General features: G+C 41.9%; 1 protein-coding gene across 2 annotated transcripts in view; it reads left to right on the top strand.

The window, feature by feature from the left end:
- RLIM (ring finger protein, LIM domain interacting) overlaps positions 1-6,982 on the top strand; it is a 34,198-nt gene extending 27,216 nt beyond the window's left edge. For both annotated transcript variants that reach the window (XM_073556212.1, XM_073556211.1), the window contains exon 4: positions 2,884-6,982. In XM_073556212.1, coding sequence (XP_073412313.1) covers positions 2,884-4,640 — 1,757 coding nt within the window. In that variant the 3' untranslated portion in view covers positions 4,641-6,982. The remainder of the gene's footprint in view (positions 1-2,883) is intronic.
- Positions 6,983-14,035: the final 7,053 nt, after the last annotated feature.

Consider the following 14,035-nt stretch of genomic DNA (forward strand, 5'->3'; position numbering starts at 1 on the left):
TTAAAACAGCTGACATATCCCGGCTTTGATGCGGGCTCACCGCCGGAGCCTCATCAAAGCGGGGGATACCGCCAGCTGACATACTATTCCGTAAGTAAGGGGTTAAAGACAATGGCTCCATCAGTTTTCCAGAGTTACAGACGTCAGCCCTGACTTGGCCACTGACCGTGGGCTAAAATGCAATGTGAACTACACCTAACAATAATAGTACGCTGATGTCGGACTCCCTCCCTTTGATATGGGCTCCGGCGGTGAGCCCACATCTTTCCTGGCACAAGGCAGCTGTTTTGAACAGCCGCGGGTGGAATCGCGATCCATCCGTGGCTATCAACCCGTTAAATGCCGCTGTCAAACGGACAGCGGCATTCAACATGCGATTCCGGCAATCGGCCCGGATATCTACCCACTGGTGAGCCCCATCACGTGATCGCGGGTCATCGGTGGGTTGGCATGATAACCTGAGTTCTCCTGAAGACCTCTGATTGTCACTGCCACTTTGCTGTGAGCGCCACCCAGTGGTCGGCGCTCATAACAAGTGAGTAATTCCGAGAGAGATAGAGATAGAGAGAGAGAGATAGATAGATATATATAGATATATATATATATATATATATATATATATATATATATATATATATATATATATATATATATATATATATATATATATATTATACACTCACTGGCCACTTTATTAGGTACACCTGTCCAACTGTGTGTTAAGACTTAATTTCTAATCAGCCAATCACATGGCGGCAACTCAGTGCATTTAGGCATGTAGACATGGTCAAGACAATCTCCTGCAGTTCAAACCGAGCATCAGTATGGGGAAGAAAGGTGATTTGAGTGCCTTTGAACGTGGCATGATTGTTGGTGCCAGAAGGGCTGGTCTGAGTATTTCAGAAACTGCTGATCTACTGGGATTTTCACGCACAACCATCTCTAGGGTTTACAGAGAATGGTCCGAAAAAGAAAAAAAATCCAGTGAGCGGCAGTTCTGTGGCCGGAAATGCCTTGTTGATGTCAGAGGAGAATGGGCATACTGGTTCGAGCTGATAGAAAGGCAACAGTGACTCAAATTGCCACCCGTTACAACCAAGGTAGGCAGAAGAGCATCTCTGAACGCACAGTGCGTCGAACTTTGAGGCAGATGGGCTACAGCAGCAGAAGACCACACTGGGTACCACTCCTCTCAGCTAAGAACAGGCATCTGATGGCTACTTTCAGCAGGATAATGCGCCATGTCATAAAGCTCGAATCATCTCAGATTGGTTTCTTGAACATGACAATGAGTTCACTGTACTCAAATGGCCTCCTCAGTCACCAGATCTCAATCCAATAGAGCATCTTTGGGATGTGGTGGAATGGGAGATTCGCATCAGGGATGTGCAGCCGACAAATCTGCGCCAACTGTGTGATGCCATCATGTCAATATGGTCCAAAATCTCTGAGGAATGCTTCCAGCATCTTGTTGAATCTCTGCCACGAAGAATTGAGGCAGTTCTGAAGGCAAAAGGGGGTCCAACCCGTTACTAGCATGGTGTACCTAATAAAGTGGCCAGTGAGTGTGTGTGTGTATATATATATATATATATATATATATATATATATATATATATATATATATATATATATATATATATATATATAATCTCTTACAAACTGATCATCGCCTGTATGTAGCTGAGCCGATCGAGTTATAGTAGCTTCTAATCTGTCATGGAGACTATTGAAGCCTGCCAAAAGTTAGGTTTTTTTTTTTAAATATAAATAAAATAAATGTTCAAAACAATAAAACAAACAAAAAAACACACATTTAGTATTGCCACGTTTAGAATCGCCCGATCAATAATAAAAAATAAAAAAAATAACCTGATCGTTAAACGGCATAGCGAGGGGAAAAAAGTCAAACCGCCAGAATTACTTTTTTTTGTCGCCGTGACATTGCATCAAAATGTAATAATGGGCGATCAAAAGATCGTATCTGCACAAAAATGGTATCATTAAAAACGTCAGCTCGGCACGCAAAAAATAAGTCCTCGCCCTACTGAGATCACGAAAAATGGAGATGCTACAGGTCTCAAAATTGCGTAAATTTTTTTTTTTTTTTTTTTTTAAGCAAACTTTGGAATTTTTTTCACCACTTAGATAAAAAAGAACCTAGACATGTTTGGTGTCTATGAACTCATAATGACCTGGAGAATCATAATGGCAGGTCAGTTTTAGCATTTTGTGTACCTAGCAAAAAAGCCAAACAAATAATTGTGGGATTGCACCTTTTTTTTTTTTTTTTTTTTTTTTTTGCAGTTTCACTGCACTTGGAATTTTTTTTCCTGTTTTCTGTTACACGATATGGTAAAACCAATGGTATCGTTCAACAGTACAACTTGTCCCGCAAAAAAATAAGCCGTCACATGGCTATATTGACGGAAAGTTATGGCTCTGGAAAAAAGGGGTGTGAAAAACGAAAGCGCAAAGCCTAAAAAAAGCTCTGGTCATTAAGGGGTTAATGATATACAGATTGAATTATTAGATATTTTATTTTTATTTATTTTTTTAAGCATGCTCCAGAACGTGGTCAGCTGCATGTTGGAGCCCATAACAAATGGGCGTATATGGCCAAATTGATGTCTGACAGAGCACAGTGACCCTGTCTGCATCAATAGTCAATGACTGTCTGAGCAAATGTTCAAATCTCGTTTTCCCAGGCTTCAAATGTAAACCCTGACTGAGCCACTGACCGTAGCATAAAATGTGACGTGAACCCGGCCTTAGGTGCATTCTGATTTAACATTTACAATTCTGCAATTCTGTTTTGTTTGTTTTTTTTTCTCAATTTCTATACTGTTAACCTATTTTTAATGCATTTTTTTTTTTTTTAAGCTCCTACAGGAGAGGGGACTGAGGACTCTTCCAATGGCGATTCAATAATTGACTGGTTGAATTCAGTCAGACAGACAGGAAACACAACAAGAAGTGGCCAGCGTGGCAACCAGTCATGGAGGGCAGTGAGCAGAACCAATCCGAATAGTGGAGATTTTAGGTTTAGTTTGGAGATAAATGTGAACCGTAGTGCTGCTAATCAGAATCTGCCTCCAGGTGATCAGTCATCAGAAACCAATGCAGCTGAAGATATGGAAGTTGTCAGCCAAGGTGAGGGAGAACCAGAGCCCGAGCCTGAACCAGGGCCTGAACCAGAGCCTGAACCAGAGCCAGAACCAGAGCCTGAACCAGAACCAGAGCCTGAACAAGAGCCAGAACCAGAGCCTGAACCAGAGCCCGAGACGGAACTAGAGGGTGAACCAGAGCCAGAACCGGAACCTGAAATTGCACCCCCTGTTGTGGTACAAGAGCAAGTAGTTACCGAGGAACCAAGTCCTCAGAGAGGTCAAAGGAGGGCAAGAAGCCGTAGCCCAGACCAGCGAAGGATCCGGGCAAGGACTGATAGAAGCAGATCACCTTTGAATAGACCTGTGGAGCCACCCACTCGCAGGGCTTTGCATAGTTTATCACAGACTGTTGAAGCTCCCACTGTTGATGAAGCAGAGGGTAGCTCTAGAACCAGGCAGCTTGTGACTGCGTACCTGAGCAGTTCCTCATCTGAGGCTGAGGGAAGCTCGAGAACTAGACAGCATGTAATTTCCAGGCAACAAGTACTAGCCACTGATTCTCAGAATCCTAGTGTAGTACTTTCAAATCCAGAGACCAGAGCCTCCCCTCAGCCTCCTCCTGCAGAGACTCCAGAAAATGCAGAAGGTGCAGGTACTGGTCAGAGGCCACCAACCATAGTTTTAGACCTTCAGGTTAGGAGGGTACGACCAGGCGAGTATCGTCAACGGGATAGCATTGCAAACAGGACACGCTCGCGCTCTCAGACCCCCAACAATACAGTCACTTATGAGAGTGAACGTGGAGGATTCCGTCGCACTTTCTCGCGGTCAGAGCGAGCTGGAGTCAGGACATATGTCAGTACTATCAGAATCCCAATCCGTCGGATTCTAAACACAGGCCTGAGCGAGACCACCTCAGTTGCCATACAGACCATGCTCCGGCAGATAATGACTGGTTTTGGAGAGCTCAGCTACTTCATGTACAGTGATAACGATGCAGAGCCTGGCACTCCAGCTGCTGCCTCTCAGCCAGTCACTGTGGGAGTAGAAGCTCCCAGTGAACCCGTTATCGAAAGTGTCCCACAACCTGTTCCTGTGCCAGAGCCTGTCGAATCTCCCATGCCAGTGGTCGAACCTGAAGAGGCCAATGCAGAAATCGTTTCCACATCCGGTGGTCGGAGAGAAGCTCGTAATAACCGAGGATCTGTAACATTTGAAGAAAGTGGATCTCTGCCATTTCTTAGGCTGGCCCAATTTTTTTTGCTTAATGAAGATGATGATGATCAACCCAGGGGCCTCACCAAAGAACAAATTGACAACCTCTCAACCCGTAATTATGGTGAAAACGATGCCCTGAAAACGTGCAGTGTGTGCATAACGGAGTACACAGAAGGTAACAAGCTCCGCAAGCTCCCCTGTTCACATGAGTACCATGTCCACTGTATCGATCGCTGGCTTTCTGAAAACTCTACTTGTCCCATCTGTCGCCGTGCAGTTCTGATGCCTGGAAACAGAGAAAGTGTTGTGTGAACTGGTTGCTACAAACTGTCTACCAAGCTGCCATCGTTTCTAGGCTCGGAGAAGGAGAAAATTGCTTTTTATGACCACTTTTTGAGTGGTGCTTAAAATAGGATTTTGGCTTTGAGTGAGTTGTCCTGTTGAAATTAAACATTTCTAATTCTCCCTCCCAAAATCTCCACAATTCACAACCTGTTAAGAAACGGGGTCCACGAGGAAAAAGTGACTTTATGGAAACATTGCATTTCACGACAGTCAAAATATCTATTTTGTAAGGATGGCATTCCTTACACCCCCTGCAGGAGCAGAAGCTGAAACGCTCAGTGCTGGAATGATACCTAGGAAGAGCGCCTCAGTACTGGACTTTTCAAGCGGGATCATTGTGAGAATCACTTGTGTTTTAAGTCAAAGTTTAATTACAGGAATAGCCTTAAATATATGCAGTGGTATATTTTATGCTTATTGTCTTTGCCTACAGATTTTTTTTTTTTTTTGTATGAAAATATGTGATGGTTAGACTTCCTTAAATCCTCTGGCCATATGACAGCATTGCCAGCATAGCAAATACTTGTAAATAGGCACCAGCTAACTGCTCATGTTGTGCTTTCCTGGGTTCTAGTTGCATTATGCGTGCGTTTTAACCGATAAGACGCCTCCTAACCTTCGGGGCACCTGCCCAGCACCCACATGATCCCATGCAGTGAAGCATACTCGGCTCTAAAGTGAAATCTGATCATTTAAGAACATAAGAGTTGAGGTCTCTCTTGTATTTTCCTTTTTCACTACTCCAAGGTGAAGGTAATGCTTTAATAAAACAGCAGAGGACATGACCAATAAGTGGCGCTGTACTAAAAGAATCGGTTTAGGTTGAAAAAATACGTTGCTGGGGTTTTGGATTCCTACCCTCCACCCTGTCCCCCGTCCATGAATAGTCAGTTTCTAACACTGCAGAACCATGATGCCAGATATACATATGCCAGGGCTATGCAGATGGCACTGAGATTACACTATTAGAATATAAAAGACATTGTGTCTGCAATCACCCCAGCAGGTAGGGGATTTTCCGAAACAGTAAAGCGGTGCAGCTCTCTCAAACTGTGCCCAGGGCAACCCTCTACAATGGCTGGTTATTTGCTTGCTCCAACAACATAGTAGGCTTTGGGTTGGAGCAGTCGCCTTTGAGATGGCAACATGCCGCTCTCTTCATCCTTTGTGCTTAGCACTTATAAATTATTGAGATGGTAATGTCATAGACCACACGATTTTTTTTTTTTTTTTGTAAATCCGTTCAGTACATGGTTTGTTGAAAGCAGCAGTTTAATATATTTTTTTTTTTTCTTTTTTAGTATTTTTAAAAGCTCTTTTTAGGGTGTGACAACTAAATGGTCAGTTAGTGCCGCTTAGACTTTGAAGGTACCCGCCATATCGTAAAACATATATAAAATCTTCAAGAAGCAAGCTAACTTTTAATGCCAACAGTCATACTCCCTCCCCCCCAAAAAAAATAAAAACAACTTGCTCTCTATAATCTGGTAAGGGTCTTTCTGCACTGTAGCATGGGGTGTCGGATGCATCTGTGCCTTGCATTCTAGATGTTACTCTGTGGTAGTGAATACGCATCAAGTACATGACTCAGCATAGCTTTATCTAACAAGTGACCATTTTTAATTTTCTTTAAGAGGGTTTTCCTTTTGCACAGAATTTAATCTAATTTAGGTTTGTATATAATTCCTAAACTTCTAGGGGGGTGGGTGGGTTTGGGTATTATTTACAAAAGCTGCTGGGAGGTTTAAAAAAAATTATAAAACCTGAAAAAAAAAATTCCTTCCAGCACCAAAGGGTGAAATGGCCACACAACGATTCTAAATGTCAGAGATTAGTTTGTTGAAAATCCAAGGACAAAGTATACATGTGTAAAACTCACGTTAGGATTTCTGTAAATAAAGACACTTGTCAGATTTTTTTCTTTCTCATTCTGTATGTCTGATGGCCCATTTTAATTGACATACTGTAGAAATTGTTGATTTAGTTTCAATTTGAGATATTTATCTTGTGAACTATAGCAAATGTCTATGCTTGATGAAATAAAAAATACAAGAAAACTCTTTTCTTTAAAATGTATAGCTTTTTGTAGCAGCAGCAGCGATCGCTCCATCCTTCGGCCACTGTCCCTGCACAGTGTTTGTAATGTGTAGCAGACAATCTGTCTGACATGATGCTTGCTCATAATTCACATAATACACATGGCTATCCGTATCTGACCGTGAAGCGGGGGACGTAGTTCTTGTTTTATTATGTCAAATATAAACCTGAGGCTGCTAACTTCAAATAAGAATAAAAGTTTTAAAGCTGAACCATGAATCTGATCGATGCTTCTATTTCTTGTCCGGTCAGGACTTGTACATGTGCTGCCGCATAGTGCTCTGTATATCAAGTTGCTGACTCTTGTTCATTTCCTTTAGTTCTTGTTACCATTTCATTAGCTTTACTTTGTTTCATTACATATTCCCAAACTTTGATAAATGAACGTATACAATGTTTTTTGTGAGAGTAACATGTCCATAACTGTATGACCCATTCATCAGGTTCTGCAAGTATTATAATTGTGTACTTTAAGCTGTGTGGAGATTTGCCTCCTCCCCATGTCTCTTACTACATCTTTTAGGTTTTTTTGGCTTGCAAAATCTCTTAAGAATTGACTAATGAAGGTATGTTTTTAAAGTCACAATATTTTCTGTCTTAAAGAAGCACTGCAATCAAAGTTTTTGTCCTCTTAATATATTGCAAGAAGCACTGCCATCAAAGTTTTTATCCTCCTAATATATTGCAATCATATAGCCCTTCTGTCTAGAAGCACTGCTATCAAAGTTTTTATCCTCTTAATATATTGCAAGAAGCACTGCCATCAAAGTTTTTATCCTCCTAATATATTGCAATCACATAGCACTGTGTACTTACAATTGCTCATTTTGCCTTTCTACCCTGTTTAGGCTGGGATCACACAGGCGAGGAATACGGTCGAGTCTCGCATGTTAATACCCGGCACTACCACAGGCTCTCGGATCAGAGCGTGTGGCCGCATAGCAATACATGCAGCTGAACGCTCCGCTCCCGAGTGCCGGCGGCAGTGCCAGGTATTAACATTAATATTAATAATCCTCGCATGTGTAATCCCAGTCTTATTCTTTTTTTTTTTTTTTTTTTTCTCTGCTCTTTGTATAAACTGGAGGAATCTTGTCCCTTCATTTATCATCCCCCCCCCTTCTTTAACTCCTGACCCTACTCCTGCCAGGGACCTATGCAGTGACTTATGACTCATGCAGGAAAATATGCAAAACACAAGCCACGGAGACACCATCACATGTTTCTCATCGCAAGCAATGACTAGCCAGGTCTTTCCCCGGGAAGGAACAACCACGGGAAGGGCAGTCTCCAATGAAGGAAACCACCTATGCCAAAACATGGTATCCATCCACAGACAGCTGTTTCGGGGTATTGCCCCCTCATCAGTGTGGAGTAGGAAACTGGCTAGTAGGAGCAATGCCTAATAAAAGACTAAAAAATGAGGATGAATGAACTCCTGGAGATCAACATCCAACACTGCGGAGACACCATCACATGTTTCTCAATGCAGTGTTTTGCATATTTTTACATACTTCCCATAAGGGATGGGGGCTTTGCTCTAGAATCACTGCGTTGAGAAATGTGATGGTGTCTCCACAGTGTTGGATGTTATCTCCATGAGTTCATTCATCCTCATTTTTTACAGTCTTTTACTAGGCATTGCTCCTACTGGCCAGTTTCCTACTCCACACTGATGAGGGGCAATACCCCGAAACAGCTGTCTGTGGATGGATACCATGTTTTGGCATAGGTGGTTTCCTTCATTGGAGACTGACCTTCCCGTGGTTCCTTCCTGGGGAAAGACCTGGCTAGTCATTGCTTGCGTTGAGAAACATGATGGTGTCTCCGCGGCTTGTTTTGCATATTTTTACATATTTCCCATAAGGGATGGGGGCTTTGCTCTAGAATCACTGCGTTGAGAAACACGTGATGGTGTCTCCGCAGTGTTGGATGTTGATCTCCATGAGTTCATTCATCATTTTTTTCATGCAGGAAAATAGACATCCTGTTTTCTACATAAAGCTTAAGGATTTAGCTAGTGCGTTTCACCGCACGTCACAGTACAGTATCCATGGATAGTGGGCAGTGACGTGCAGTGAAATGCTGCCCCCACAGCTCTGTCAATCGGGAGGTGCGTGCTACTGGGTCATGCCTGGTTGGATCCAGGAAATCCGGAAGTTGACGTGACATTAGTGAATGTCAGTGGCGGCTGCATCCGGGGTCACGTGAAGTGTACTGAGCGAGCATCAATCGTGGCGCTTACGGGCACATATGGCAGTAGAAAATATTTACAAAAATAGTTAGAAAATCTGTCACCCCTTTTTTCGAATATGAGCTGCCGGCACCGACATCAGGGGCTTATCTACAGCATTCTGTAATGCTGTAGATAAGCCCCCGATGTAACCTGAAAGATAAGAAAAAAAGTTAGATTACCGGGTGTGGGGGGGGGGGGGGGCGGTTCCGTCCGATGGGTGTCAGTCCGGTCTAGCGCCTCCCATCTTCATACGATGACATCCTCTTCTTCCTGTCGTGGCTCTGTCGCAGACGCACTGCTCTGCCCTGTTGAGGGCAGAGCTGAATAGTGCAGTGCGCAGGCGCCGGAGCCACGACAGGACGGAAAAAAGAGGACGTCATCGTATGAAGATGGGAGGCGCTGGACCGCGACACCCATCGGACCCCCCCCAGAATGCTGTAGATAAGCCCCTGATGTCGGTGCCAGCAGTTCATATTCGAAAAAAGGGGTGACAGATTCCCTTTAAAGGTGAAAACCAATTGGGGTATCATACAATGTAGTGGACGACCTCGTTAAATTCTGTACTTACTGTAAAATTAAAAAGACTCTCACATGCTGTACCAGTGAGGCTGAAGTATATTAAGCGGATGCGTGACGATGTGCCTACATGAGAACTGCAGCCAATCGGCAACCGCTAATGGTGTGCTTCGTTCACACTTTTCTCTCGTATGTCCATATTTTGTATTTAAGGAAATGTGAGTGGAGCAACCCATTAGAAGCAGTTAACTAGGATCTGCTGCTGACAGTACTGGAATTATGCAAGGGATGAGTACTGTAACGTTTTTTCTTTCTTTACTCTGGAGAATATATTACCTAAGTAACTGTTGTCCGAGGAGTAGGCAACCCATGTAAACTCTTTTTTTTTAAGAAAGGCATTTGACTTTGGGGAGCTTTAACTTCCTGTGGTTTGTGTCCATCCTTTTAGAGCATTATATGCAAAGTGTATATTAAGAATTGAAGTGTGAGCCATCATGTTGTAATTGTTTTTAATGGCCTTGTGTGCATTGCCTTATGTGTATACAAGGTGAGAGTTGCATAGAGTCCTACTAGGGTTTCTAGATCTCTGGCAGGAGACACATGGATCTTTGTAATGCCCACTTCGGTATGAAAGCGTAAGAAGGCAGGAGCCTGCATGAGTAGGGTGGGATTTGTAGTGATGATTAATAATTAGTCACAACAATTCTTCACGCTGACCACTTTGAAGGGAGAAGGCATGTGGGAATCTTTAAGGGGAATTTGTCACCATATTTAACCTATTTAACCCCTTTTCCCCCAAGGGTGGTTTGCATGTTAATTAGACCAGGCCAATTTTTACAATTCTGACCTCTGTCCCTTTATGAGGTAATAACTGGAATGCTTCCATGGATCCCGGTGATTCTGACGTTTTCTCGTGACATTGTATTTCATGATGGTGGTAAAAATTTCTTTGATATGACATGTTTGGGGAAAAAAAGGAAATTTGGCGAAAATTTTCCGACATTGAATTTTCATGCCCTTAAAACAGGAATAAGTCACACAAAATAGTTAATAATATTTCCCACATGTCTACTTTACATCAGCACAATTTTGGAACCAAAATTTTTTTTTTTTGTTAGGAATTTATAAGGGTTAAAAGTTGACCAGCGATTTTTCATTTTTACAACGCCATTTTTTTTTTTATTAGGGACCACATCACATTTGAAGACACTTTGAGGGGTCTGTATGATAAAAAAAAATATCCAAAATGACACCATTCTAAAAACTGCACCCCTGAAGGTGCTCAAAACCACATTTAAGAAGCTTATTAACCCTTCAGGTGCTTCACAGGAATTTTTGGAATGTTTAAAAAAAAAAACCAATAAACATTTAACTTTTTAACAAAAACGTTACTTCAGATCCAATTTGTTTTATTTTACCTTGGGTTACAGGAGAAATTGGACCCCAAAAGTTGTACAATTTGTCCTGAGTATGCTGATACCCCATATATGCAGGTAAACCACTGTTTGGGCACATGGCAGAGCTCGAAAAGGAAGGAGCGCCGTTTGACTTTTCATTGCAAAATTGGCTGGAATTGAGATCGGACACCATATCGCGTTTGGAGAGCCCCTGATGTGCCTAAACAGTGGCAACCCCCCACAAATGACACCATTTTGGAAAGTAGACCCCCTAAGGAACTTATCTAGATGTGTGGTGAGCACTTTGAACCCCCAAGTGCTTCACAGAGGTTTATATTGTAGAGCCGTAAAAATACCTATTTTTTTCACAATTATCTTTCCCCCCCCAATTTTTTATTTTCCCAAGTGTAACAGGAGAAATTTGACCCCAAAAGTTGTGCAATTTGTCCTGAGTATGCTGATACCCCATATATATGTGGGGGTAAGCCAATGTTTGGGCGCATGGCAGAGCTCTGAAGAGAAGTAGTGCCGTTTGACTTTTCAATGCAAAATTGGCTGGAATTGAGATCAGACGCTATATCGCGTTTGGAGAGCCCTTGATGTGCCTAAACAGTGGAAACCCCCCAATTCTAACTCCAACCCTAACCCCAACACACCCCTAATCCCAACAGTAACCATAACCCTAACTTTAGCCCCAACTTTAGCCCTAATGGGAAAATGGAAATACATTTTTTTTTTAATTTATTTTCCCTAATTAAGGGGGTGTTAAAGGGGGGTTTAATTTTACTATTTATAGCGAGTTTTTATGTTTGGCAGCTATCACACACTAAAAGACGCTTTGTATTGCAAAAAAACGTTTTTACATTACCACATTTTGAGAGCTATATTTTGGCCCACCGAGTCATGTGAGGTCTTGTTTTTTGCGGGACAAGTTGACATTTTTATTGGTACCATTTTCGGGCACTTGACTTTTTTGATTGCTTTTCATTCCGATTTTTGAGAGGCAGAATGAACAAAAACCAGCAATTCATGAATTTGTTTTCCAGAGGGACGTTTATACAATTCCGCGTGTGGTTAAAATTGATAAAGCCGTTTTATTCTTCGGGTCAATACGATGACAGCAGGGCTGTGGAGTCGGAGTCTGTGCTCATTTTGGTGTAGTCGGAGTCGGTATAAAATGGACCGACTCCTAAAATATATAATAAAATGGGTACAGTAGTTCAATGCAGAATGTGCTGAATATTTTTTCATAGGAATTTTGGAAAGTTATGAAATGTCCTATAAATGGCTGTTCTATTCCTGATCTAAGGCAACATTCACACACAGCTTTACTTTGCTGCATTTTTTTTGAGGATACGTTTTTCAGTTGCAATAGCAGATCAGCTTTTTAAAAAACTGCATCACCTGAAAGGTTTTTGAGCTCATAGATAATGTTTTCAATAGTAAAAGCAGATTAGAAAAATGCCACACAAACTGACATGCTCATTCTGCCCAAAAATGGATCCTCACAAAACAATGTGTCTGAATGTCATATCTTGAAACCCATTGACTTTGCTGGGATGCCCAGAGTCACTGCATTTTACTGCAAAAAACGGATCCGCAAAAACGCTGTGTGAATCATGGCCGTAGCCAGCGAGGGGCGGGAGGACAATCTCCCCTCCTCTGTCCTGTCTTCTGACGTTTTCACCAGAGAGAGGAGGGGGAGGGGTGTCTGCCCTACATAGGATCTGATTCCTGTGCACCGAGCTGGAGAAAGTGAGAAAGTTGTGCACACGCTGCAGCAGGCAATAAGAGTCTGCAAGAGGGACATGCTGGAACTGATTGGAAAAGTGAGGAAATTGGTTATTGCCGCCAGGACCCCTAAAATTGATTCCATCTTGAAGAGACATGCTGGGAAAGGGGCAAATGTCGATCAAGCCACTTGGTGGGGCAGCACTTATTTAATGATTGAGCAATTGCTTGAACTAAAACCGTTTCTTATAGATATGGTGAACCCTCAGGTAACCCTAAATGAGGGTCAATTGACACAGGTGGCTGAATTGAAGGAATTGCTTAATCACCCATTTACCGTGACTAAAAAATTACAAGCTGAGGATTTAACTCCTGGCATTTTCATAAGGGAGTGGAAGAACTTGCTATTTTGCCTGTCCCAAAGAGGAGGTTTAATCACAGATGGCATTTCTGCTTCAATGAAACGGAGAGAGACACAGCTATTGGAAAATAAAATTTTTCTGGCAGCTGTTTATGTGGACCCAAGTCATCGTATACTGCTTGATGATCAACAGCTTACTAAAGGAAAAGAAGCTCTGACTGAGGTAGCAGTTAGGAAGAGTGGCCTACAGGAGGACTGCCAGGCGCAAGAGGACTCTGGTCCTGACAGTGCTACTGCTGCCATATCTTCATCCTCATCAGATGAGGAGTTTGACTTTGCCTGCTCCATGTCATCCAAATACTTGTTAATGCGTTGCCACAAGGAAAAAGATTTCACTCCGTCGCCTATAGCAAGCGGATTGACCATATTTCAGCAAAATGTTTCACTTGCTCTCAAAGAAATAAAAAAATTCAACCGTTCATCAAAACGAACTGTGCATGAGGCAACTCCTTTATACCCGGAAATTGTTAGAGATGTTGCCCATGTGGTTACGGCTTTGCCTCCAACCCAAGTTAGTATATCGAGGTTGTTCTCTGGTCCTAAAATTATTAGGTTAGATTTGAGGTCATCTATGAAGGAGGATCTGATGGAGGCAATTCTGTTTCTTAGAACAAATTCATAGACTGCACAAATGTTATTTAGTATGTTTTTGTTGAAAACTGTTTTTTGCCACTTACATAGTTTATTACATAGTGTTATATAGTGTGTGTGTGTGTGTGTGTGTGTATATATATATATATATATATATATATATATATACACAAAATATATATGTGTAATTGATATTACATAGTGTATTACATATTTACAATTAGTTTTTTGTGTTCTAAAGTTGTATTCCAATATATATATATTATGTTCCATCTAAATATCTTGATTATTGTATCATAAAAATGATTAAATGTCTGCTGTTCACATTGTACTACAATACATTTTTCACTTAAATATAAGTAATATATGTCGG

Source organism: Dendrobates tinctorius, unplaced genomic scaffold (genome assembly GCF_039654945.1).
Source record: "Dendrobates tinctorius isolate UK_male_01 unplaced genomic scaffold, ASM3965494v1 ptg000231l, whole genome shotgun sequence".
In the NCBI taxonomy this organism is placed as follows: Eukaryota; Metazoa; Chordata; class Amphibia; order Anura; family Dendrobatidae; genus Dendrobates; species Dendrobates tinctorius.